The sequence below is a fragment of the Thamnophis elegans genome, chromosome 1 (assembly GCF_009769535.1).
Source record: "Thamnophis elegans isolate rThaEle1 chromosome 1, rThaEle1.pri, whole genome shotgun sequence".
Taxonomy (NCBI): domain Eukaryota; kingdom Metazoa; phylum Chordata; class Lepidosauria; order Squamata; family Colubridae; genus Thamnophis; species Thamnophis elegans.
The window spans coordinates 51,471,066-51,497,594 of NC_045541.1; the positions used below are offsets into that span (position 1 = coordinate 51,471,066).

Sequence of the window (26,529 nt, forward strand, 5' to 3'; positions counted from 1 at the left end):
CACTCAACCATTCTTTTAATCTTAGTTCCACAATTAAAGCTACAATTGAGTTGAAAATGCCATATTTTCTTGAGGAGACAAATCTTAACAATACAAACAATCCCTTAAATATCCACCATCCCACCTTGACAATGACAGATCCTCATGCCATGGTCTCCATCTTATCCCCCCCAACTTCCTGCTAAGGCATCCTAAAACGGTCTTCGTTTATTCTGGGTTGGAAATGATGCTTTCTTTCTCCAAATGCAAAATTTCTCATATAGATTATCTGGGGTGCTTCGTTGACTGGTTTGGAGACGACGCCTCCAGGACCATGATCTACACAGGTCCATCTGAACTCATATTTTTCAGTGCAGGTTCTTTGGTTCCTGGATGCTGTAGGAGTCAAGGCTAAGTGGGAAGCACATGAAAGTGGCTATCTGAATGTAGAGGGCAGAAGAAATGACCACCAAGAATACAAGAAATAGCCCCTACCAAGGCAACTGTCAGATAAATGGAGCTTGAGCCCAGATCAAGAAAATAATTTGAGAAAACATTACTCAAAGGCGGCGGGGGTGGGTGGGGGTGGGGTGAAGCACATTCAGGCTTGCAAGTTTTTGTTATTGTAATTGCTACAATAAAAGTAGTGCTGACCTATCTATTTTTTAGTTTGGTCTCCTTTGTAAAACTGACATGGACCTGGAGCCCCAGCTGAAATCAGTCTTCGAAAGCCTTCACCATCTACCTATGTAATCACACTTGCACGTGTGCTGTACATGTATGTATGTGCATAGATTCAAAAGCCACACTTCAGAAGTGAAGAAGCAAGGCAGAGCACACAAAGACATTAAGCAAATTAATTATAACCTATACATTATTTTGTGCTTTCGAATCCATGTGGACTCCTAGTAACTGACTGGACTAGTCCCTGCAATTTTCTTGCCAAGATTTCGTGCCTAAAGTGGGGCTAGAAATGAAAGTCTTCCAAGTTTATAACCTGATGCCCTAACCATTGTGTGCCTCTGTAAAATAATCTGCCTGATAAAATCACATGCATATATCAACTGTTCTCCCTCTAACACACAAAACAGGCTTTCAGATACACTCTGCTTCCTCCTCCTAATAGTAGTAGAAAGCATGAAAATGGAAAAGGATGGTTGCACTGAGAAGGGAAGAAAAAAGTAGCGAAACTGGACAGAGATGAAGTAAGGGACACTTATGTATTAGCAAAAATTTAAAATTCAGCAGGCAAATAGCTGATGAAGCAGAAAGGCTAATCTTTAAAGGCATCCAAACGTTAATTCGTAGGTGCCTGGGGGCTTCCTTTGCTTTTCAAATCTTTGGTTGCCTGAAGGGACTCTACTAGTCCCTACTGGGGGGCGGGGCGGGAAGTGATGGAAAGAGAAGATTGTTTTGAAAGAACAGAAAAATTAAAAAACGAAATAACTACCAGTAGCTGTGCCCCACAGAATTCTGCACGCCAGCTTTAAAAAAGAAGTCTCTACTAATAGCTAATTTTAGGATAGAATTTTTACAAAACATTTAGCCCAGATGATGAAATGATATGGATTATTTTATTCCTGCAGTTACATATCAGAATCAGAGAATGGTAGCAAAGGTGTCTCTTAATCAGTTATTAGAAGCAAGGCAAGTTTTCCATTTTCTTCCCTTTTAAACTGTACTTCTTTATTTTGCTTGCTGAACACAGGCTCAAACTATCCTAAGTTCCTGCCAAAGACAATAGTCGTATATTCCACCTTCCCACTGTGATGTCCAGCCAACTTACCCATATTCTACTATCAGGATAGACAGTGTTTTTTCCACTTGGATTATACCCAGGTTGAACATTGCAGATACAATGCATTCAAACAGTATTCAGAGCCTCTTCACTTTTGTCAATTTTGTTATACTGCAAATCGATTCTATAATTGTTGAAATTCTTTTTTTCTCTCATTAATCTACACTGAGTACACCAGTGAAAACAGAAGTTTAGAAATGTCTAAATTTATTAAAAAAAAAAAACAAATATCACAATGGCATATTTCTGGTTTTTCTTTTCTTTTGGGGGGTACTATGTATAGATTAATGAGAAAAGGAATTTCAACAACTGTAGGATCAGTATAACAAAACTGACAAAAGTGAAGGGAGTCTTGAAGACTTTCTGAATGCATAGTAGGAATCCGCTAAATCTGATGCTGCCATTTTTGTAAGCGTTAATACTGTATTTTATTTGTAAGTTAAGGTGCCCCAGATGACAGATTCCAGATGATTGTTAAAAAACAGAACCTGCTTGCAGCTTTTATCATTTCATGTTTTAAAATAATGTTAGCATAACTTCAGATAAGCTGAAACAAAGGCTACGCACATTTACTGAAGTATCATTTTGCAATGTCCAAAATTCCCTATTTTGTTCCTTTGGACAGTCAAATTAAGGGTTATTTCCTGACAACACAATTTCATCCAGTATTGCATTTGGTGCATCTATTGAAACTGAAAGATGTACAGTGGATTCCATTAACTTCAACTGAAAATGGGTGTTCTGAATGCCCACCTGGGTTTTAAAAAGCCCAGAGGGTAGTAGATATAAACCTTTTTTTCCTCTACAAGTAGAAAAATAGCTATAAAAAGTGAGTATTCAAAAAAATGGAATATCCTCTTAGGATTTTCTAAATGTTTCAGTTCTCCCATCTTGTCTCAAATTCTTGTAAAATTTGTTTTTCACTTGAATTCAGTTGCCTTGCAGCACCTGAAATACCAGCCCTTCCCAAAAAGATACCCACCAACAGCTCTACCCATAGCATGGAGGACAGTCAACTATGGAAGGTTGGAAAAACTATTGCAGTGTCCAGCCAATCAGCTGTTCTTCAAAGAGATAGGTGCAGTTAAACCTGGTGAACTATTACTTAACAAATTACCATAAATTCCTAAGGCTATAGACTGGATTGGGAAGTTAAAAAAATATTGGAGGAAGATAATAAAATACTTCTGTATTAGTGCCAAGCTTAAGGATAAGACTTAATTTTTATTTTTAAAATATAAATACATCACTTGCCTTGGCTCGCTGATGGCTTGGCTTCACTGATAACGGATAAGAGCCTGTGGCCTAATGGCTAAGAAGTCTACCTAGTATGTAATATAGCCCAGGTTCAAATCTCAGTAAGGGTATGGCTAGCTGATGAGAGCTAAATAGCTTGAAATAGATCTATACTAGTCTCCCTTTATTTATTTATCAGCGCGCGCACACACACACACACACACACACACACACACACACACACACACACACACACACACATATATATATATATATATATATATATATATATATATATATATATATATATATATATATAAATTTAAGCCGAAAACACCAGCCTGAAGATGGTGAGTGAGACCTCGACGGGAAAAGACACGAATACAACAAGACCAGCATATATACATTGGATAATTATTTCATTGCCCAACTTGATGCAGATATTTCAACAATTTGGTAAATATTCAGGTTATAAATTAATTAGAAAAATCAATTTACTGTATTTTTCGGAGAATAAGATGCTCCGGAGTTTAAGACGTGCTTTAGTTTTGGAGGAGGAAAATAAGAAGAAAAAAAATTCTGCCTCTGTCTACCAGCATCCATGGTATTCAGCTGACACATGATAACAAGGTCAGCCAATGAATAGGCATAGCAACTAAGTCAGCCAATGAGGGCTATTTGGACTCTGAAATTTGCTGTGTGAGCACCAGGGGTGGGTTTCTTGCCCCGTTCCAACCGGTTCGGTTGGAACGGGGCCGGTGGCGTCCTCGTGCACGCGCGTGGTGCACGCATGCGTACTAGCGTCTGTGCGATGCTCCAGCTGCTCCTGGAGGATCGCGCAGGCGCTGTATGCATCCTGCGCATGCGTGGAAGCGCAGAACTCGTCAAAACCAGGTAAGGAGCGCGGGCGGGCGGGTGCGCCCTTCGCCGTTCCCGGAAGTTACTTACTTCTGGGTTCGCCGACCAACCGGTTCGCAGGGACCGCCGCGAACCGGTTGAAACCCACCCCTGGTGAGCACCAAGGAGACCGGAAGGAGCCTGGCTTAGCAGAGAATTGAAAGTGAAACTGCTTGCGTTTTGCTTGTATTTACCTTGGAAAACCTGTTTTTGGTAATGTAATGTATATTATTATTATTTTCAATCCTGCTGAATCAGTTACTTGTGTGTGCTTTCTGAATGTGATTACTGCTGCAAATTCTGACCAGCCAGGTCAGCTTCAGCACTTATTGCAGCCTGATTCAGCACAACTGATTGGCCGTGGATCGGACTGCCTAATTGCCCCCAATCAGCTATTCCAGGCTTCAGGGATTGCCACAGACCATTGCTGCCTCCATGCCTTGCATTTTTGGCCTCTGGTAGTGGTGGAGGCTATATTTGGTGCATAAGATGCACCCACATTTTCACCCTCTCTTTTGGGGGGGGAAGGTGCGTCTTATACTCTGAAAAATATGTTAGTTTCTTTGCTATATGATAGATCACTGTAAGATGTTGGCTTTTGCTTTCTGTACAGACTATATTAAATAATTAGGATCACATATCGCAAAAACATTTCAAAACAAATGGAAAGTAATATGGTTAATGTTATAGATAAGATTGATATGGCTATTAATAGATGGATTAAAATTCCATCAAACCGGTGGGCCAAGACTGAGGTTATTAAAATTAATGTTACTCCAAGCAGATTTATATTTTAAGAGAGATTTCAATGTTAATTAATTCTTGAAAGAAAAATTAAACAAATTGGTTCTATGATGCATTGCTTATTTCTGCTGGCATTGGAATGGCTGCTGTTTTGAAGGGAAAGGAAAAAGGCACCCAAAAAAGCTCTTTGATAGTTAAATCAGATTGCCTTTGGCAAGAATTAACTATGAGTAATATAATCTCAAAGTAATTAATTATATAATTACTTTGTAATTAATTATACAGTTATAAATAATTATAACTAATTATTTTAGTTATAAAATAATTGATCTTCTTAGTTACAAGAAGGCGGACATTCAACCAAAGAAAGGATTCTACCGGCGGACTCCCCATTACTATCTTTTAATAATTCTATCAAAATTAGCAATACAGACATCACATTGGTCTGGAATAGCTTGAGAACTCACCTGGTGGGCCAACCAGTTAGTTGGTATCTCTGGTCGTTCTCGACCATAAAGCACAATATCTCTCATAACTTCCATACAAGGCCGTTCCCGGACCTTTGATCCGAAGGGTGGTTCGTAATTCTTCACCTCTACAATAGTGGAAGAAATCACAAATATGGCATTGCTGCAAATCAAATACAGGGAGGGAAAGCCTTGCATGCTTATTTCCTGTGTGCTTATTGGTTCAATGTTTAGATGCTACCAAGCGGCTGCAAATAAATCAACCAATTAAATATATGGGCTTTGCCACCTGCATAGCTAAGTCCATGTTCCTGCTGGTTTCTTCCTATAACCGGGTAGAATATGTGCAGCTGGATTCCAGAAGCAATGATTTGTCCTCGGAGGAAGAAACTTGTACCTGCTTCTCAGAAAAAGGAGGTAAGGGTCAGTGGTGGGTTCAGGCAGCTGCTTCATGCGCGCTGCATGCACATGTGCAGTACAATGAAAATTGCTCTGTGCATGCGCCAAAGCCAAAAACAAGATGGGAGAACCAGTTCAGGGGTGTGGCAGGCCTGGGTCACTGCCAGTTAAAGCAACCCACGCCGCCAAGCTACTACCGGTTCGGCCGAACCGGTCTAAACCGGTAGTTACCCACCACTGGTGGGGATGCCCTCTCCTGAAGATTCCATGTCTTGATAGTGGCTGATTTGGCAACTTTATTCTTGTCTGAAATTTTCTCTTTTAGAGGAAGTTTGTTGAGAAAGTGGTAGGCACTCTATTAACAGATTAACAGAGTTGGAAGGGACCTTGGAGATCTTCTAGTCCTGCCCCCTGCTCATGCAGGAAACCCTATATACCATTTATAAAGGTATCTAGAGGAAAGGAATTGTTTAGGTCTCCCTTAGTCGGGATTCAGGAATCATGGAACAGAAACAAAATTTGTCACTTTACTGGGTGTCCTTCATCAGGACTCAGATCAATGATGGCAAACCTTTTAGACACCAACTGCCCAAACAGTGCGCGCATGCCCAAACTGCAAGGTGGGCTCACACACGTGTGTGCACATGCACACATATGTGCACATGCTCGAGAGAGACCCGAAAACCAGCTGGCCGGTGGGAGGTGAAGCATCCCAACACGAGCAGCTCTGCATGAGGTGAGATCTTTTTCTTTTGTAAGCTTCTGTTTCATTGTTTGCAGGGAAACTTGTGTTTCCCTGCAAACAATGGCAAGAAACACCATGCGGAAACGCGATGGGCCTGAGTTTGGGTGATGGTGCGCATGGCCACGGAGAGGGCTCTGCAGGCCACCTCTGGAACATTCCTCATATGCTGTGGATTTAGATTTACAACAAGACTTTTGAGACTAAGAGGCATGTAAAGTGAGTTGATATCTCCAGGGCTTTTTTATAACAAGTGAGAGCCTAGAACAGTGATGGCAAACCTTTTCAGCACTGAGTACCCAAACGTGAATGTGTGCATGTGCACGCACACTCCGGAAACCCAAAGAACAGGTAGCCACCATGAATGTGCATGCTGAAAACCATAAGAGCACCCGGCGACTGTGCGTGCCCACAGAGACGGCTCTGTATGCCACCTCTGGCACGCGTGCCACAGGTTTGCCATCACAGACTTAGATAATAGGAATACATCCTTCTCAGTACACCTTTTTGCAGTTTTTGCTGTCATGGTATCCTTCTGGACCACCTGCAAGGATGGAGAATAGGAGGCATTATCACATAGTTTTTAGTCTCCCTTGAATAGTCATGGGAGATAAATAGTGGAATCCTTGACCACAGACCAATAAACTTGGTCTTCATTCCTATATTATTTAACATATATTGTATATGACAATTGCTGGGTGAAGTATAATCTGCTGGTGATGGTTGATTCACAGACTAGAAGGATTCAGAAATTTTTGATAAACAGCCTACTCCTTTATCGGGGAAATGAACTGCATATCACCATTTCACAGGATCACATTTAGAAACAGCCTAAAAATATCTCTATCCAAATGTATTTTCAATTCTGAAATTTGATTCTAATTTAGAAATAATTCAGTTGCTGAAATTCATTTAATAATCCTATCCATTGTGTCTCAATAAATCTTGCTAAAGAAGTCAAATATTGCTTGGAACAATTACTTGTGATTCAGACAGCTGCCAACAAGCCAAAAAAGGTATTTGATTGTAAATCAGCAGGATACCGCAGCACTTTGAACTGGTGATGTTGTAGAAGTCTTGAACTACAGTCTGGAATCTACCTTCCTTCCTTCCTTCCTTCCTTCCTTCCTTCCTTCCTTCCTTCTGTCCTTCCTTCTGTCCTTCCTTCTTTTCCCCACATCTGATTGAATATTTCCAATTCTAAGCATTTTGGCAATTAGTAAGAGAGTATTATTGTTCCTACAAAATAATTATTATTCATTCACTTTTGTTGAAATCATTTAAACAATACATCATTTAGTATTGTTTGATCCTCTTGACTGTTTTCTCCAAGCTTAATGAGTCTTGAGACTAATATATGTCAGCGAAGATGATTCTGAGCTCTGCTAAAGTGGAGAACAATTTTCATATAATGTAATGGTAACAATTATTTCATAGTAGGTAAGTAGTGTGATCCCATATGAATTGCATGAAAATGCATTGCAATGAGCCAGATCACCCAGTCATTACTCTAATGTTGATTTGATGGTTCTTGGATATAGGTGACTTTTCAATTTAATGGCCAGATATACACACACGCATGCGCGTGCGCACACACACACACACACACACACACACACTTTATTTATGGTCAAAGACCAAAACACTACAAAAGAGACATAAGAGAATTGATCATAGCATCATAGCAATCAGTCACCAAAAGCTTAACTAAGGGAAGTTACAGTGTTCTCCTCTAATTTGATGTATGAGGAGACATCTCCAAGGCAATATACAAACAAATTACAGCCATTAGGTCTAGAAGCAGTGATGTGCGGTGAGGTTTATGGCTGGTGAGGCACTGACGCAGGGGTTTCAATTTTTTTCAGACTTGTGGACTTCAACTCCCAGAATTCCACAGCCAGGCATGCTCAGTTCCGATTTAAAGCGACAGCATTTGTTTTTCTCCTTTACGAAAAAGTTTTCCATCATTCTTTTTCTTCTCCCTCCACCTTCTTCCTCCCTCTCTCCCTCCCTCCCCCCTCTCTCAAACAGACAGAGAAGTTGGATCCCTCTCTCACTCACTCAGTCTCAAACAAACACAAACACATAAGTTGGATTGGATATATTTTCCAATGGCTTGAAAGCAGCTCCTCTGCCATACCCCCCCTTCCCCTGCTGCCTTCCGATCCGAGCCTTTGATTGCAGGTGGAGCCACGTCACCTTTTCAAACTTGTAATCAGTGAAGCTGGGCTTATATACTTTTATCCAGGTGTGTGTGTGTGTGTGTGTGTGAGAAAAGGCAAAGTAGCTCTGCATTCAATCACATGCCTTTTCCAGCTGTTTCAGAGAGGATTTCAACTCTGCTCTTGCCTGCCATCATGAAAAGAAAAAAAATGTAAAAGGAAAAAGACAAGAGCTGAAGGCTGAGCTAGTTGCTGACAGAGTCACTGTGTGGATGACTCTGCTTAACTGTTTAAAAAAGCCTCTAAAAAACGCCCTCTACAGGAGGCAGGAGAACGATGTGCCTCATTATGTCAGGAATTTTTCGGCTTTTAACCCTTGCTTAGCTCTGCTCGAGTGATCATAAAGTCAGACTAGATGAGGCACCTCCCGCCTCCTCCTGTAGTTTTTTAGAGGCTTTTTTAAACAGTTAAGCACTAAGCAGAGTCATCCACTGTGTCTCTGGCAGCAACTACCTCAGCCTTTTTCCTTTTACATTTTCTTTTCTTTTCATGATGACTGTGGTGAGGCTCTGCCTCCCCTGACTGCACGTCCCTGTCTAGGAGGGACGATTTCAAGAAGAGACAGTAACTTAGATCTGTCTGCATTATACATGGGGCAAAATAGAAGGATGTGCTCCACAGTTTCAACCTCGGCTCTGTCACAAGGGCATATCAAGAGTCTCTTAAAACGACCATCCAAAGGTGCTGAAGGCAAGACATTAAAGTGAGCTAGGGAAAAAGCTCTTCTGTACTTGGGAATGGTTAAAGTATAAAAATAGGAAGCCATCCTCAATCCATAATTATTAAGTTGGTTGAGAGTCAGTGGGAGCAAGTTTTGTTGGCTCTGGCTTGTAGATATTGTAAATCAATGTCCACAAGCCATTGGACTACCCTAAATTGGGTGTCCTTAAGGCCATAATTTCCCAAGACATCCTCCGTAAAACCTAGCAGATATAGTTTCTTCAACTCTTTCTCCCAGCGAGAAATATGGTAGTCTGCAAATGCCAGGGAGAGGTAGCTGCCAGGAACTGCCAGAAAAAGCACCTGAAACCACCATTTAAAGGTTTTAATCCAGGCCATACATTCCACCTATCAAATGCCCAGTTCCAGGTACATCGGGGTAAAACCAACACAAATGGCAAGACAACACAAGGGGGAGTTTTCTAAGAAAAGCAGCCTGGGTTCTTTCAATGCAATCCTTGAAGCCCCGGATCCATATGGGAATACCGTGAAGGGTTTGGGCCAACGTTTTGGCTTTGTAAATACGTAGGGCAGAAGGAATGAACTGGCCACCCTGGGTATAAAAGAATCTTAAAATCTGCTGGTGACTACAGGAGGCCGAGTTCTGCACCTGGGTTCGGTGTCTAGTCCAGGCACCGGTGTTCTGAAATTGAATACCTAAATACTTAAAATGGAGAACCTGCTTAACAGCATTGTCACTGATATCCCAGTTATACAATTTCTGGGGTCTAGTAAATACTAATATTTTCAATTTATCATAATTAATAGCCAAATGGTTTTCAACATAGTAAGACCCAAATGCAGAAAGTAATCTTTTCAGTCATGGCCTTGACAATGAAAGGAGAACTGCATCATCAGCGTAAAGAAGAAGCAGGATCTTTGTAGTTGTCAGCTTCGGGGCGTGGGACTCAACATGTCCAATGTAACTGGCCAGGTCAGATAAAAATATATTAAACAGAAAAGGAGCATCCCTGTCTTACTCTATTCTCAGTCACGATAGGATTAGAGAGTTCTCCCTGCAGACCACACCTGACCTGACTGGAGGTCTCATTGTACAAGGACCTAATTAAGAACAACAAACATCTGTCGATAGAACCTTTAAGCAGTTTTGACCACAACAGACCCCTAGGGACTGAGTCAAACGCTGACTTTAGGTCGATGAAAGCAGTGAAGAGTTTGCTACCTGATATAGTAGTATATTTGTTGACCAAGTGCGGTAGAACAAAGCAGTGATCCAGTGTGGCACAACCGCTTTAAACCCAATTTGTTTGGTACAAATAATATTGGATTCCTCAACCCAAGTGAGGAATCTGCGATGGAGAGCATCGCATTGTATTTAGCATACAATTTCCCAATAATGGAGAGCAGGCTTATGGGGCGATAGTCAGCTGGGTTGTTTCTATTTCCTCGTTTAAAAACTGGCACAATAGCTAAGCTCCAGGAGGTAGGTACCCTGCCAGAGGAATTAATATACGTAAAGAGTCTTGCCAAAAGAGGAATCCACCATTCAGGATTGGATTTTAGCAGATCAGGGGGAATAGCATCAGGGCCAGGAGCTTTGCCTGACTTGAGTTCGGAGATAATCTCGCTGATCTCAGCATGGGTCCCAGGTTGCCAGTCAGGGGCTACAGGAGACAGCTGTGGGTCAGACACGGTCGAACTTGCTGATGCCTGGTAAATTGCCAAGAAATGGTTTTCCCAGTCTCTGTTAGAGATACAGCAGAGAGGGAGTTCCTGATGGCTCGGCAAAGAGCTGGCAGCAATTTGCCAAAATAATCAAGTGTCCTTCTGCTGGATGGAGAGGAGAAGTAGATCCCACTTCTCTCTCTCTTTAGCTTTCTTTTTCTTAGCAATTCATCCTTTGTACTCCCGCTTCAGGCAGTAGTAGTCTTCTGGTGGGCATTTGTCCCCTCAGTTGTGGTAGAGCAAGTAAACCTGTTTAATCTGGTTCCTAAGCATCAGGCAATCTTTGTCAAACCAAGAATTACTTTGTGATTGATATAGCTCACTCGGCCCAAGGACAGCTCCAAGCTCCCTTTGGACACTATTAATTAGTGATTCAAAGGCTAAGACTATCTCTGAGCCACTACTTGCTAGTACCTGATTGTACAAGTTGAGACACTATGGAGATGATAAAAAGGAGTGAAACTTTCTTTCAGTATTGGGAGACCATTTGATCCTCCTTGTGTATGAGGCCACATAGGGATCTAATATCTGAGGGCCCCTAGGGAGATGTATTTGAAAAAAGCTCAATAATTGTAACCAGGGGGTAGTGGCTGCTCTCCGTAAGGCACATAAAAAGCACAGACTGCCTCTCTTAAAGGTTGAGATACCAGCACAAAATCAATAACATTACTCCCATGTAAGGAACTAAAAGTAAATTCGCCAGCCAGATCACCTAGCATACACCCATTAAGAATTATCTTCTTGTGTTGGGCTGCTAGAAGGGCTAACTGAATGCCAGCAAAAATTGTTAATTCGTCCTTAGAATGTCTGGCTGAAGTCAGATGACCTATGGCCTGGAGGATTTCTTGGGGGTAGAGTGCCTCTATCGCTGGGGGGACTTGAGCTCCCAGACGGGCATTAAAGTCGCCCCCTATAAGGATATATAACACTGGGAATTTAGTTTCCATACAAGTAATATAGTTCTCCAGTGTTCCCCATTGAGCCTTGATTTTAGTTTGCCTCCTCGTCGGGGGAAGATAAACATTGAACACTAGCAGTTTGCTGTGTCCTTCCTTAATTAAAAGCGCCATAACTAAAGAGCCACAGGTGGGTAGTTCCACTGTCTCCAAGAAGTAGAGACCAAACAAGCTAGACCACCCTTAGGCCTTCCTGCCATAGATTGTCTAATAATGGCCAACAAAATGGCCGTAAACCCTGAAAATGGTATCTTATCACAAGCCCAGGTCTCCTGGAGCAGGATCACATCGCATGAATGGATATAGTTAGCAAATTCTGTAGTACCACACCTTCACCCCCAGCCTGCAATGTTCCGCGAAAGGCACTTGAGTATGCGGGGGGGGGGGGACCAGATTTACTAGTCATTCTGTGTGGTTAATTTTTTCCAGCACACCCTTCGGATAAAAAAAAATACATTCATTATTAGATGGCAGGGTCATCCTCTTGGGAGGCAAAAGCAGGGGAAAAGAGAGGGGAGGCGAGCCTTGCTCATGGGGCTGTAAGACTCTAAACGCACTCCAGTTCATACTTGTGGCATTGACTGGTTGCTTAGCTGGAAAGTATTCTGCAGTATCATCAAGTGAAATTTGAGTTAGCCCTGCGTCTCCAGATTTACGAATTAAACATTTTGGAGAAAATGCTAATGGAGCTTCCGCTGGTAAATCAGTATAAACTCCCTGAGGTCCAAAGGAATCCTTGTCAGAGAGTGATAGACTCCAAAGCTTGAACTTAACTGCATCCAGACGCTTTATGATTTGGGCTCTTTCCGATTGAGGAAGCGCACTAAAGGGCCAAAGAGCCATGTCTCCTCCTGGTTCCAAAAGCCGTCCTGACACAGATCAGTCCCATAAAGAGGTGGAATCCCAGAGACATTGACCTGGGACCCAAGAGACCTTGGGTGCCTTGCGCTGATGTCGCTTCTTTTGGGGCCACCTCTTCCCAACTGATCAAATCAAGGGAAGCTTCCTGATAAGTTGTTACGTGCTACAAGGGCCAGTTGTAGGAGGAGCAGTTAGCCTACCGTCTGAGAGAACGCCAACTGAGGGTTTTGCAGAAGTAGGTATATAGCTAATACATGGTGCAATATCCGGAATAGCATTCAAAGTTGGCTCATTAATATATGCCACTGAGGATCTTTTTGGGGCAATAAATCTCCTGCCATTCACAAGTTGTCGATTACTCAAAAGTGGCTTAATCGATATATCTTTGAAGACTCTTCTTGGCAAAATGCCAAAGTACCTTAACCAGGATCCTCTTCTGAACAGTAGTTTTGGAATGTTAGAATTATCAAAACTAAGTAGCACTCTGGTGCAGTATTCAGGGGAGAATAAAGGTTTGACCTTCTTCAAATCATCAGCTTTTAGCCCCAGTAACTTTAATAGATGACCCCTCGCCAGCTGTATTGAACTCCAGTAAGGTAAATTGCTGTTAATGGGATTAATGATGAGGGCCACCTGTTTTGGCTGTAAGACCAGGCGGCTATTCACATCATAGGATGCGGAATTCAGTCTGTTGGTAGAATTTCGTTGACCAGGATTTTGTTGGCCAGTGCTTTTATTAAAGTTTTTCCTGGAATTTGTCAGGGAATACACTGTCGCCCCCACTGACTGCCAAGCGATCATCCCAGAACACCTACTGGTAGTCCAGGAGACTAAGTAGTTTAAACTACTTACTATTCTATCAAGCTGGAGCTGAATGCTCGCTGTAGTTTCTGCAACCAGAAAACATTGCTAAGCCAAAAGTTCTACAAGGGTAGGTTCATGCAAGGGGTGGTTAGGGGCCGGAGTTTCAGGTAAGTCTTCATTCTCAGCTCGGAGGGTGATGCCCTCAAAAGCTCCCTGACCAGAAGACTGAGCCAAAACAAAGTCCTCAATCTTAGATTGCTTCAAGAAAGGTTGAAAAGCCAAGTCAATGGGAGATCTGCTCCTTTTCCTTGTCTACTGCCCAGCTTCTTCTCCAATCCTTTTCAGGGCCTCCATTGGGGTGGGGACAACTGCTCCCAGTTGATTTCCCAAGGCTGGTTGTAAAGCTTTTAGCAGAGGCAGTGGAGTTAACTCAATAGGCTTGCCCTGAGACCAAAACTGGGAGGAGCTTTGCGACCTCTTCTGCCTGGCTTTTCTGACGGACTTCTGAGAAAATCCGTCTACTTTATCCATTGATGGAGGAGTGGTTGGTGCTGAGGACATAGCCCTACTTGATCCATCCTGGTAGAGAATCCGGAGACAAGAAAAGGAGAGAAAAAGACGAGGTCGATCCCTGGTTGAAGCGAAGGCAGCAAGCCTAGTCGGCCAAGGGTGATATTCACTTACTTTCCCTACAGGTTTGCAAATGTGAGCACGTTTGGCAAAAATAAGTGTTTAAATGGGATGGACATAGTGCTGGGGTGGGTGGGCGGAGCCACCCACAATTTCTGCTACCGGTTTGGACGAACCTGTTGGAACTGGTAGAATACCACCTCTGTCTCTGGCCAATACTTATTGGAATATGTAGATGGAAACAATATTGCAATAATAATTTGAAAATGAGAGGTGATTCATCCCCCTCCTTTGGTCCAAAAAAAGATGATTGGGAAATGTTGATTGCCTTACCTCCTATAGCATCACACCTGGAGGCTATCTCCCATAAAACCAGAGCCATAGAATAGACATCCATTTGTTTAAAGGATTCCAGATCTTCAAGGTTCACTCTGGATTCCAAAACCTCAGGAGCCATGTATCTGGCAGTGCCCACCTAATGATAACCACATACTGATTAAAACAGGTACACATGTGTAAGGGTGAGAAAGAAGCCATGTTAATTTAAAGGCAACACTGAAAGCTATGACAGATCCATCCCATCACATGAAATGTCTTGTCACAGGCTTTGGCTACAAAATAAAATACACTTTTAAATCACCATCATAAAATACAAAACATCTCCAATCTTGAATCTTCAGAATTTTGCCCAGGGAATATGTTAACCGTTTATGTTGAAATTTTGAGTAGTAGTGAATAGGCAAAAAATCCTCAGGAAACACTCATTTGTACTCATTTTGGTTTGATAAATGCTTCTCCATAGCTTTGCTGCTTTTTCCAAAAGATAGAAAAAGAAGAAAGTTCTGGAAAATAGCGTGGTTTGAGATCCTAACCAAGTGATCAACAAAGATGATTCTGAACCAGTGCTGAATAAAGAAAGTGTGTGTGTGTCAATGGTGGGATTCAAATTTTTTTACTACCGGTTTGTGGGTGTGGCTTGGTGGGCGTGGAAGGGGAAGGATACTGTAAAATCTCCATTCCCTCCCAATCAGCTGGAAGTCAGAGAATAGATGGGGCCAATCAGAAGTGGTATTTACTGGTTTTCTGAACTACTCAAATTTCCACTACCGGTTCTCCACAAATGGTCAGAAGCTGCTGAATACCACCTCTGGTGTGTGTGTGTGTGTGTGTGTGTGTGTGTGTGAGAGAGAGAGAGAGAGAGAGAGAGAGAGAGAGAGAGAGAGAGAGAGATCCATTCTTATGTAAATGAGAGAATGTAAAAAAAACTGGTGATGTTGCCAGATGCAAAATAAGGAAACTATGACTGACTTAACTGCTCACAATGAATGCAGGGTCAAGCGGCACGTCTGATCTAAAGGTTTACCAGGTACGACTTCCATTGGATTGATTTCAAGCAAGGGAAATTGTAAACAAGAACACTCCTGCATGCACCACGTTAATTATTTTAATACTGCATGCCATACCTTCATGCTGACCATGAACATTTGCACAAGAGAACACAAAACATGGAGAGTTCTACATATGTGAGTTCCCATGCAACATGGAACATGTTCCTGATCAGAAGAAAGCATACACAGGATTTCATTTCTCTTTTCATATGGCTGCATTCCAGGTGAAGAAACAAGTGGGGTGGAAAAATGCAAGAAAGCCTGTGGGTGTGGGTGATGGCCATGGTGTGTTGGAGAAATGCACAATGCCCTCTTTGCTTGAGTCAACAAGCAAAATAAATTATTAGTTTTGTTCTACAATACTCACCTGTCCACTATTAGCAAAATCTCCCACGCTTAAAGATGGATCCAGTCTCAGAGCAATCCCGAAATCACAGAGCACGCATTCTTGATTGTTCTTAATGAGAACATTTGTGCTTTTGATATCCCGGTGGGCAATGGGAATCTTTGGACTGCCACCGGCAGTGTAGTCACTGTGCAAGTGGGTCACGCCATTCACAACGGAACCTGCCATCTTTTGCAAGTCTCTCCAGCTGAGAATATTCGTGGACAGGTAATCTTTAAGATTGCCTTGGCTGTGATAGGCAGTGATCAGCCAGTATTCTTTCTGAAGCCCAGAGTGCCTCTCTTCTGCGGAAAGGAACCGAAGGATGCTGCAGTGCTTCAGGTTGGCATCCGTGAAGATCTGGCTTTCATTTTTCCAGGATGCAAATTCCTCACAAGGGAAAATCTTCACGGCCACTATCTCATGCTTGCCTGAAGATGCATGCTTTAGCTTGGCTTTCCAGACTTCTGCAAATTGCCCTTTCCCCACTCTTTCTTCCAACTCAACTGGCAGGAGTTCATTGATATGGTTGAGGTTACCGGCACGGACCGGGTGGAGAGCAGAATGATGATCTATTTTGACGGACAGGATCTCATCATAAGTGGCGGCTCTGCTGGATTCACTCCGCTCACGGCATTGAGTGTGTTTCTGGGCCCACTGCTTGGACAGCCTCTTCTGCCGATGGGTTCGGCAGAGATAGAATATCACGGTGATCATGATAGCCACCAACAGCGGGGGCAGCAGGCTGATGGCTGCCACAGGGATGATTTCCTTGCTATGTAGCATGGAGTATCCTATGGGGAAAAGAAAAGGCAGAGATTAGCCAGGACGTTTCCACATATGCAGAGCAGTTACGTTGAGCAACTGTCCCCAGGGATCCCATAGCATTTTAGGGACCAAACATTTCAGCCCAAGACTTGGGGCCACAATCCAGAGGTCCCCTAATTTTAGCATCCAATACAGGCAACAGTCCTATGGTGAATTCACTACAGGAGGTTCAACTTTCTCTCAATTGTTTTGGTGAAAAGTTGCTCCTCCATCAGTCATGCACAATTGTCTGTAGGAGAGCCTTTCTTTGCCTATGCCTGCCTTCACCACAGGAAAGGATTTCTGGGTTCCTGCTCACATGGCAGCAGAAGATTTGGGAAGGACTCAAAAGCTCCCTGCTGTCCACCCCACCATTCTTCTCTAGCAACCTCTTCAGCCATGTCTTCAGCACGACACAAAGAGGAGAGGGGTACTTGCTCCTTCCCCATATCACCTGAAGGAGAGGCTGTATAACTTTTTCATTGTTGTGCTTGTTCTTATTTTTCTTTTTAAAAAGATTACAGGTAGTTCTCACTTATGACCACAACTGAGCCCAACATTTCCATTGCTAAGTCAGATTGTTGTTAAGTGAGTCTCCCCCCCATTTTATGACCTTTCTTGCCACAGTGGTTAAATGAATCACTTCAGTTGTTACGTTAGCAATACAGTTGTAAAGTGAACCTGTTACTCATGAAATTCAAAGCAAGGATTTCTTGCCAGAGGTGCTATTCAGCAGGTTCTGACCAGTTCTGGAGAACCTGTAGCGGAAATTTTGAGTAGTTCAGAGAACCAAAAAATGCCACCTCTGACTGGCCCCACCCCATCTATTCTCTGCCTCCTGAGTACCATCTGATCGGGAGGGAATGGAGATTTTACAGCATGCCACACCCACCAAGCCACGTCCACCAAGCCTCACCACGCCCACTAAGTCACGCCCACAAAACTGGTAGTAAAAAAAATTGAATCCCAAGACTGTTTATTGCCCAATAGAATAGCGAAGGATGGGTCGTTCAAAACTATCCCTCAAACTAAAGGCATCAGGGCATGACTTCAGTGGGTGAAATTTACTGTTCAGATCCTGGGAGTAAGAAAGCTAGACCCCTTAAGCTGTTTGACTTGGCACTTTCTGAAAAAAAAAAGGTGGGGGGAGTCTGTTGCAGTTCATTTCTGCTTAAGCTGTGAATGTTTCTAAAATAAGACCCCAAATTCAAACCACAAGATGAGCGTCAAATGAGGCACATTTAAGTTTGTTTTGGAAAGTGTGAGGCCCCTGCTATCTTTTTTTGGGTAATAGACTTACCTGATGGGCATGACAACATCTCTAAAAGGGTGACATTCGATGGAAAACAGCCTTTTTTTAGCGTTTTCCAGGGCTGCAGTGTGCAAACCTGAATTAATGCCTGCTGGCTGCATCACTCCTGGGAACTGTTTAAATACATTTCGGCTGCAAATGCAAAGTCATCAATTTGCAGCAGTGATTGTTGCATGAGCCTAAAAAAGTTTCAGGAAGGCTGCTTTCTTTGAAAACAAATGAAAGAAAGAAAGACATCGCCTTATATTTCTTTGTGGTTTCAAAGCTGGGTCTCTGCTAGAAATCTCCCCCTCCCCTCCCCCCGACATGATATATATAGGTTGCATTCAGGCAAGGAATGATGGCATCACTATCTTTCAGTAGCTACTATAGCTTATAAATCTAGAAATCAGTTTAGTATAAAGGCTACTTTCCACTGGAGTTCGTGGGCTATCCCTAAAGTCCTTCCTGCTATCAAAGATAAGACAGAAAAACACTAATTCTGTAAAGCCCAAAAGTCCATTTCTGTTCATTAAATGTCTGAGGAGATGCTCAGTCCTCCAGGTCATGATTGTCCCAAAGGTGCTTTTCAAGAAGCAGCTGGACTTTCCGGTTTCTCTTTGAAGACATTTTGCTTCGTATAAGTCCTTCCATTCCTCACCATCCAGTTAGAGCTGAAGAAGCTTCTTAGATGAGAAGCAAAACGTCTTCAGAGAAAAAACTGGAAAGTCCAATTGCTCTTTGGGTCAAATTCTGTTCATTTGATATCTGAAATTAGCAAAACGCCTTATTGATTAGGATTGTTGCACTCTTCATTTGATCCCTGTGACTTCCTGAATCACCTATAGCGCCCATGATAATTTTTTGCTCACTTCTGTAATACATAACATGAAGCACCACTGAGGAAACACAGAACTCACAAAAGAAGTTATTGAAATGGGTCAAGCTCCTCCTTTTACATCACAGAGATCCATTTGAAACTCTCTGTGTGTGTGTGTCTCTGTGTGTGTGTGAATGAGAGAGAAAGAGATAGATTCCATTGCTCTATGATTGTTAAGAGCTGACATCAACTTGATGGCACATAATTGAATGGATTTGCTGCATTATTTTTGTTTAGATAGCCTAAACAAAAATACCTTTATAGGTAACAACTGGAACAACTGCCTGCAGGACAACAGCGGCAGACTGCCAAACTCCTTTGTGTGTCCCTAACTATACTTTTTACACCTTAGTTTTGATAGCATTTGTTTGAATAACTTTGTGCAAAGAAAATGCAGCCACCTAACATTTCACCTGTATTTTTATGCTAAACTGGGCTTTAACTGTTCTGCTGAAATGTGACCATTTTGTCAGCATTCAATCTGGGAGATTCTCAGGTTCTCCTCTTGCTTTACAATTCATCCCCAGATCACCTGCAACACCTGATCCTTGGGAAGTGGGACTACACTTCGTGGACCAAGGGCCAGATGAATTATGGCAAGGTAGAAGAGGCATTGTCAGACTGCTTCTGTGGAAAGCCCCCATACTGACAAACCTCAATTGTTCTTCCTCCCCTCAGATCTTCTGAGTGATCTGCCAATGTGCTTCATTGGAATGGCTAAAGTTGGGGAATTGTCTTGCTACCCTAGGAGATCTGTCGACATGCTTCGTAAGTAAACTGGGAGGAGAGAATAAATACGATTGTCTCCCCATCATGTGACTAGAAGACCAGCCACTACATCCACTGTAGGTGACAGGAGGGAAAGGGGCACGCCTGTCCAGCTAAAGGACCAATGGTAGCTGAACAGATCCCACCCCCTCCTGTATCATCAGTTCAGAAGTTGCTGAAGTGGTATGTGTTATACAAATAACAGGACTTGTGCTGGATAAAGACTAGAATAGACAAGAATAGAATAGAATTAGAATTGAACTGAACAGAACAGAACAGAGAAAGAACAGAACAGAATGGAACAGAACAGAATTCTTTATTGGCCAAATGTGATTTGACACACAAAGATTTTCTCTCTGATGCATAAGCTCTCAGTGTACACACAAGCAATAAGTAATAAATCATGATCATAGTCACCAAAAATATATTCATCATAAATGAATAATAAATAAATAAATAAATAATAAACAAACAAACATGTCAACTACTACTTCAGTTGTGGTTCAGATAAACAACACGGGAGTAAGGAGGAAGAGGAAGGTTGCATGATACAGAAATGCCTTCAGGAACAGCTAGCCAAGCATCCTGAAGCCAAAGCTAGAGGACTGTATAGATGTGCTAATATGTTTTGCCACAGGGAGGATTCGAACCCATTAAACATCAACTTGCAGAGCTGTTTGCCAGGGTAAATTTCAGCCTCATCCAGAAAGCACAAAATTTTCTTGCAATTTTACAGCCATGTTCTCGATTGAAAATGTGCAGGCTTCCAGTCAGACCAGCAGAGATTGGGGAAAATATCTGATTCCCACAGGTTGTTTCTTCCCAGGCTGGTATTTTATTGTTTTTATATTTTTGCCTGACAAGCAAACATTTGGTGGAATGCTTGAAGAACTGGGGACAGCATGCTATCTCTATTTTTAAACTGTAACAGGAAACAGATCAGATTTCTTTTCAAACTAACTTGTGATAAGATTAAGGCAGATACCTACAGTGGTGGATCTACAAAGGGTCTAACAGGAAGGAATTCTTGCTCTCTGGAATCACAACATCCCTCCATCACAACCCATATTGACCAGATATCTGGCACATAAACATGCCTTGTAGCCTTAGGATCAGTGGTGGGTTCTGGATCCTGTTGTAACTGTTGCGTCCTCTCGACGCAGTCGGCAGGCGTGGCCAGAGCCTCAGGCTCCTGATTGGCTCTGGCGCGCCTGCCGGCCAGTGGGAAAAATACTGGCCACCGATTGGCTACCCGCATGACAGCTGTCAAATATAAATAGCTGTCAGGCAGGCTTCGCTCGTTCGTGTTCTGAGTTCTCTGTTGACTGTTCCACGTTAATAAAAGCTGTTCTGTCTACCTCAGTGCCTCGTTCTTAAAAGTAACCAGTACGGTGTAACAGGGCTGGGTGTCCACCACATGCACGTGCGCAGCGCACACCTCCCGCAACACCTCCACAACGCTCCAGTTGCTCGGCGGAGCACCATATGCTACGTGTATGTGCGCAGAAGCCCCAAACAGCTTAAATACTGGTAAGGAGGGCAGGTGGGCCCTCCGGAGCACAGTACCAGAACAGTACCTGGTGCTCCCAGCAGGCACCAGTAGGCCCGTACTGGGGCGTACTGGTCGTATCCCACCACTGCTTAGGATAAAACCTGAGTGCTTCTCCTGAAAATTACCCTCCTTTATAAACTGGAGGAAAGGGAGAAGGGTATATATTTTTTTAAAATACCCCAATTTCCCTGGAGACCTTATATCCAGCCTCTCACAGATTGTCCTGTGGGAAAGAGGAACAAGTGAGAAGTCAGGAATATCTGAATGTTCAAATCTTCCAGCTATGTGTCAGTCATCACTAAGCAGACTCACCATTGCTATGATTCTCAAAGATAAGCTTGTCATTGCATTCCTGCTCTTTCACACAACCACAGATGTAAAAAACGCCATCCTCATTCTGCTGCCGGATCATGACACACTTCGACGTGTTATATCTTGATATCATGATATTTTCCACTGGCAGCTGTGGGTTGTGGCAGAAAGTGTTTACTTTTATACTTGCATTGACTTGTTTCCTGAAATGGCAAGAAAGATATAGATATTAATGTTCAAATAGCAATATTATCACTTATTTTGCTTTCCATATTTGTCATTCATTTTTTAGAACAGAAGATCTGGTTCACACCTCGCACTAAGTCATATTTTTCTTAACCACGGTTTGTTAAATAAAACATACATTGATCGAGATTATCGCAGGCTAAACTATAAACCAAATGTACTGTGTTATGATTTAGGGCAATGATAGGGAACTTTTTTGTTCTTGAGTGCCAAATATGCAAGGCCGCGCGCACGGTAGTGTGTGTGTGTGTGTGTCAGCACCCATAATGCAAAGCGCCCCCCACATGCTCATGCCCGCACAACCCCTCCCACGTTCCCCATCCACCCATGCACACTGCACTGCTCGCCTCCAAGGTGAGCTTGGTATCTCCTCTGGAGGGGTTGGGGGGGGCGTTTTTGCCCTCCCCAGGCTCCAGTAAAGCCTCCAAACTTCATTTCCAAACTTCCAGTTGGCCTGTTGGGGCACATTTTTCACCCTCCCTAGGCTCTGGAGACTTTCCTGAAGCCTGGGAAGGGTGAAAACGGCCTCCCCTGGCCCTTCAGAAGTCAGGTGGCGCACACATGCATGCTGGAGCTGCCGGCAGATATGGGTCTGTGTGCCACCCATGGCACATGTGCCATAGGCTTGCCATCATGGATTTAGTGTGAGGAATGATGCCACTGCAAACATAAAATATATTGCTTTTCTTTTATGGTTCAGGAAAACTTCCAGCCAAACAATTGATAATTACAGTGCTAATAAGTGATCACATTATAAATATTATTCTCCCTCTCTCTCTCTCCCTCTCTCTCTCCCTCTCTCCTCATAAGCAGGCAGAGGGGCACACAGATTTTATCTATGATGATTGAATATAGGTTATGCAAAATGTTGTCCTTTTGTTTCCATGAACTGCTCCGTTTTTGCAAATGCATCAGTGCAAGATTCCATTAAGTCAAATACCAGAGAAGAAAGGACTACATAGGAATCTACATAATAGACAATTATTTTAGGCTGTCATTCTTGAGAAATTTTTTTTAAAATGTTTGCTTACCATAGAGAAACACAGATTTCTTCTGGTTTTTCACAATAGGAGCTAAAATTACAGTTGGTGTAGCACACCTGATTTTCACAGATGGGGTAGGTATTGTCACACCACTTGCAGACATTGCTGTTCACACTCCTTCCAGCTCGGCTGGTGCATACTGTGAATATAAAATTGAATGACAAAGTTTCAGCATCAGCATGAAAACGTTTCTGAGCCTTACTTGACCATGTGAGCTGAAGTATGCTTTTCAACACTGTTTTCCATAGACTATGAATGGTTAAAGAAGGGCCTAAGGCAGGGGTGTCAAACTCAAGGTCTGGGGCCAGATCTGGCCTGTGGGGTGCATAGATCTGGCCCACAGGGCCACCCTGAAAAGAGCAAATGACTAGCCCACGTTGGGGGCCAGCAAAAATGGAGCTCGGGAGGGCTGCATGCTCTGTTTTTGCTGGCAGAGGGTTCCAGTCCATTCTAGCCGAAAACAGAACTCACAAGTGCCACGTGGGCTCCCAGCTCCATTTTTGCTGGCAGAGGGTTGCAGGAGTCCGTCTCAGCTGAAAATGGAGCTCAAGAGCCCGTTTTCAGTGCAGAGTGCTCAGGCCACTATAGGCACCCCCGACATGAGTGATGTCAAGCTGGCCACCCAGCCACCCACCCCCACCCTCCCAAGGTCAAACAAAACCCTGATGAGGCTCTCAAGGAAATCGAGTTTGATACCCCTGGCCTGATTTTAAAATGATTTATATACAAACTACATTTGGCTAGATTTTCATTACATGCTAAATCATAAATACAGATTTTAGGTTTTATGGCTGGTTTCAGATAATATTCCAAGGCACACAAATCACTCTTAAGTTCAGAACAATATGTTAATTTAGTCACATATATCTAAAAGAGAAGGAGACTGTATTTTGGCTGTGGAAATACACACTGAACGTATTGAAACAGGTTGAGGGGTCATTGCAATTCAACATGTAGGAAGAGTACCAATTAATGCCTGAAGGCAACATCTTACAAAACTTTTAGGCTTTGTTGACATACATCATTAACCCAAATTGCCACTAACCCAGGCTTTGATCATGCAGTCACAACCAACATCTTGGACTTCTTGACACATAGACACATAGACACATACACTCCATTTTTGCAATGGAGCACCTTGTGGCTCAGTGGTGGGTTGCAAATATTTTTATTACTGGTTCTGGCTCGCTCATATGCGCACGCAATGCTTCGGAGCATGAGCAGAAGCATCTAGGCAGATGGACGGGGCCTCCTGCCACTGCTGCTACTACCAGTTCAGTCGAACCGGGCTCAACCGGAAGGAACCCACCATTGTTGTGGCTCCACATATTTATTTTGCTTTCTTCGCATCTGAGAGGTGAGTATGTTTCTGGAGTAACATAATACAGCGTGACTGGAAGACAGTGTTTTGATTCACTAAAGAGGCTGGAGTCATTCATTTTGTGTCTCCCAATAGATGAAGCAACCAGTATAAAATGCTGGATCTGAAAAAGACCATAGTAAGTATGTTGCATAAAACCGCTTTAGATTTGGCAGAGGGAGCATTAATCATCAGATTCTGAGGGTTCAGATTTCTGAATGGGACAAAAACAGAATTAAGGTTGATATAACCTCAGTATCACAGGAACGTGGTGGCTCAGTGGCTAAGATGCTGAGCTTATCAATCAGAAAGGTCGGCAGTTTGGTGGTTCGAATCCCTAGCACCATGTAACAGAGTGGGCTCCTGTTATCTGTCCCAGCTTCTGCCATCCTAGCCATTCGAAAGCATGTAAAAATGCAAGTGGTGGGAAGAGAATAGCATTCCATGTTTAATCATACCGGCTACATGACCACACAGATATCTTCGGACAGCGCTGGCTCTTTGGCTTTGAAACGGAGATGAGCACCATCCACTAGAGTTGGGAACAACTAGCATGTATGTGCGAGGGGAACTTTTACCTTTAACCTCAGTATTGCATCATGGCATAAAAAGAAAGAAAAAGAAAGAAAAATATGTGAAAACTTGGAGATTAAATTCAAGGGCTCTGTAAACTAATGTTACATTTTATATGTGGGCTGCCTTTTTCTAGAAATCTGACAAGCAGTGGTACTAACTGCCTATTCAAACATTGTAAGCTAGATCTCAGTCAAAGCTTGACATGTATATCTGTACATCTACTGAAATAAAAATGTCATTTGTCTTCAGTGTCATTTATTCAATGGAAAATTGAAGTCAGGTCTATGCTACAATTACATATAGGTAATCCCTGGTTTACGAGTGTTCCCTTAGTGAATGTTCAAAGTTACACGATTAGCACCCCCTAACAAATACGAACAAATCCCGAAACTACGAATCTTGCAGCACCTTGGCAGTTGTTCGTCCTTACGAACAACTGCAGAGGCTCTGCAACATTCTTCATGCACTTTGCTGGCCAAAATGGAGGTTAGGATTAGGATATTTTTCCGGACAAAACGAAGCTCTGTTTAGACCTGCTCAGGCCTTGCCCAGCACATTGCAGGCCAAAATGGAGGTTCGGAGGGGTGCAGGCCTAAACCGAGCATCAGAGTGGCATGCCCAACTGAGAGGCTGGAGAAGAGACCGCTTGCTAGATTTTCGCATGGTAAGTGACACAGCAGGTTGGGTTAGGAGAAAGTAATTGTGGGAAGTATGAGGTATTTCAGTGGGTCGGGGAGGACTTGGGTGGTTTAAGCAGGTGGCCTATTCCACCACTAGTAAGATGACCAGACGTCCCGATTTTGGCAGGACAGTCACAATTTATAACAATTTGTCCCGTGTCCCGGGGCTTCATGTTGAAAGCCCAGTGAATTTGCTTAAGAAATCCTAACCGGGGCAAGACAAAAGATACTCTGTCTAAACCCTCTCTCTGTCTCAGTACTTTCATTGAAGATATTAAAACGTTAAAGCAAGAAAACGGACCCCCCCACCCCTTTTACCTCATTTTATAAGAAAAGATGACCCAATACCATAGAGCTGCAGGAAATACTTGGCTAGAGAAGTCGCGAGTGTTCCTTCCTGGATTTTCCGGAGGGGAGGGGCACGGAGGTTGGAGGTCGGCTCAGGTGGGAAAATGGTGGCAAAGTTTCTTTGAAAAATATTTCCCTGACTAATTTCACCATTTTAATCATTTAACTGATTTTAATCAGTTCTTTGTATTAACATCTACATCATTCTGGACTGACTTGGAGTTCCTGCCTGTTGGTAACTGAGCTGGGTTTTTTTTTCTTTTATTTTTTTAATGTATTTTAAAATAATATTTTATTTATTGTGCATAGGATTTTTTAAAATAGTTTTATTCTGTGTGGATTCTTTTTTTAAATTGTCTTAGACTATTTAAAAAAGATTCTATCCAAAATACAAAATACCAGCTGCAGTTATTCGCTTAAGAACTGTGGCAAGAAAGGTGGTATAATGGGCTTGGTGACCAAATTACAATGGCATTGAAAAAAGTGACTGATGATCATTTTTCACACTTAGCGACCATTTTCACACTTAGCGACCATTGCAGCATCCTCATGGTCACGCGATCAAAATTTTGATGTTTGGCAACAGATTTGTATTTATGATGGTTTCAGTGTTCTGGGGTCATATAATCACCTTTTGACAAAGTCAGATGGGGAAACCAGATTCACTTATGTTACTAACTTATCAGCTGCAGTTATTCACTTAAGAACTGTGGCAAGAAAGGTGGTATAGTGACTAAAGTTACAATGGCATT

General features: G+C 42.7%; 1 protein-coding gene across 1 annotated transcript in view; it reads right to left on the reverse strand.

Annotated features, from left to right (window-relative positions):
* The window catches only part of LOC116507594 (TGF-beta receptor type-2-like), a 55,077-nt gene that overhangs the window by 3,287 nt on the left and 25,261 nt on the right, over positions 1-26,529 (reverse strand). The window contains exons 2-6 of the mRNA XM_032215841.1: positions 22,802-22,952; positions 21,525-21,727; positions 15,897-16,708; positions 14,475-14,616; positions 5,122-5,249 (exon numbers count right to left, since the gene is read on the reverse strand). Coding sequence (XP_032071732.1) covers positions 5,122-5,249; positions 14,475-14,616; positions 15,897-16,708; positions 21,525-21,727; positions 22,802-22,952 — 1,436 coding nt within the window. The remainder of the gene's footprint in view (positions 1-5,121; positions 5,250-14,474; positions 14,617-15,896; positions 16,709-21,524; positions 21,728-22,801; positions 22,953-26,529) is intronic.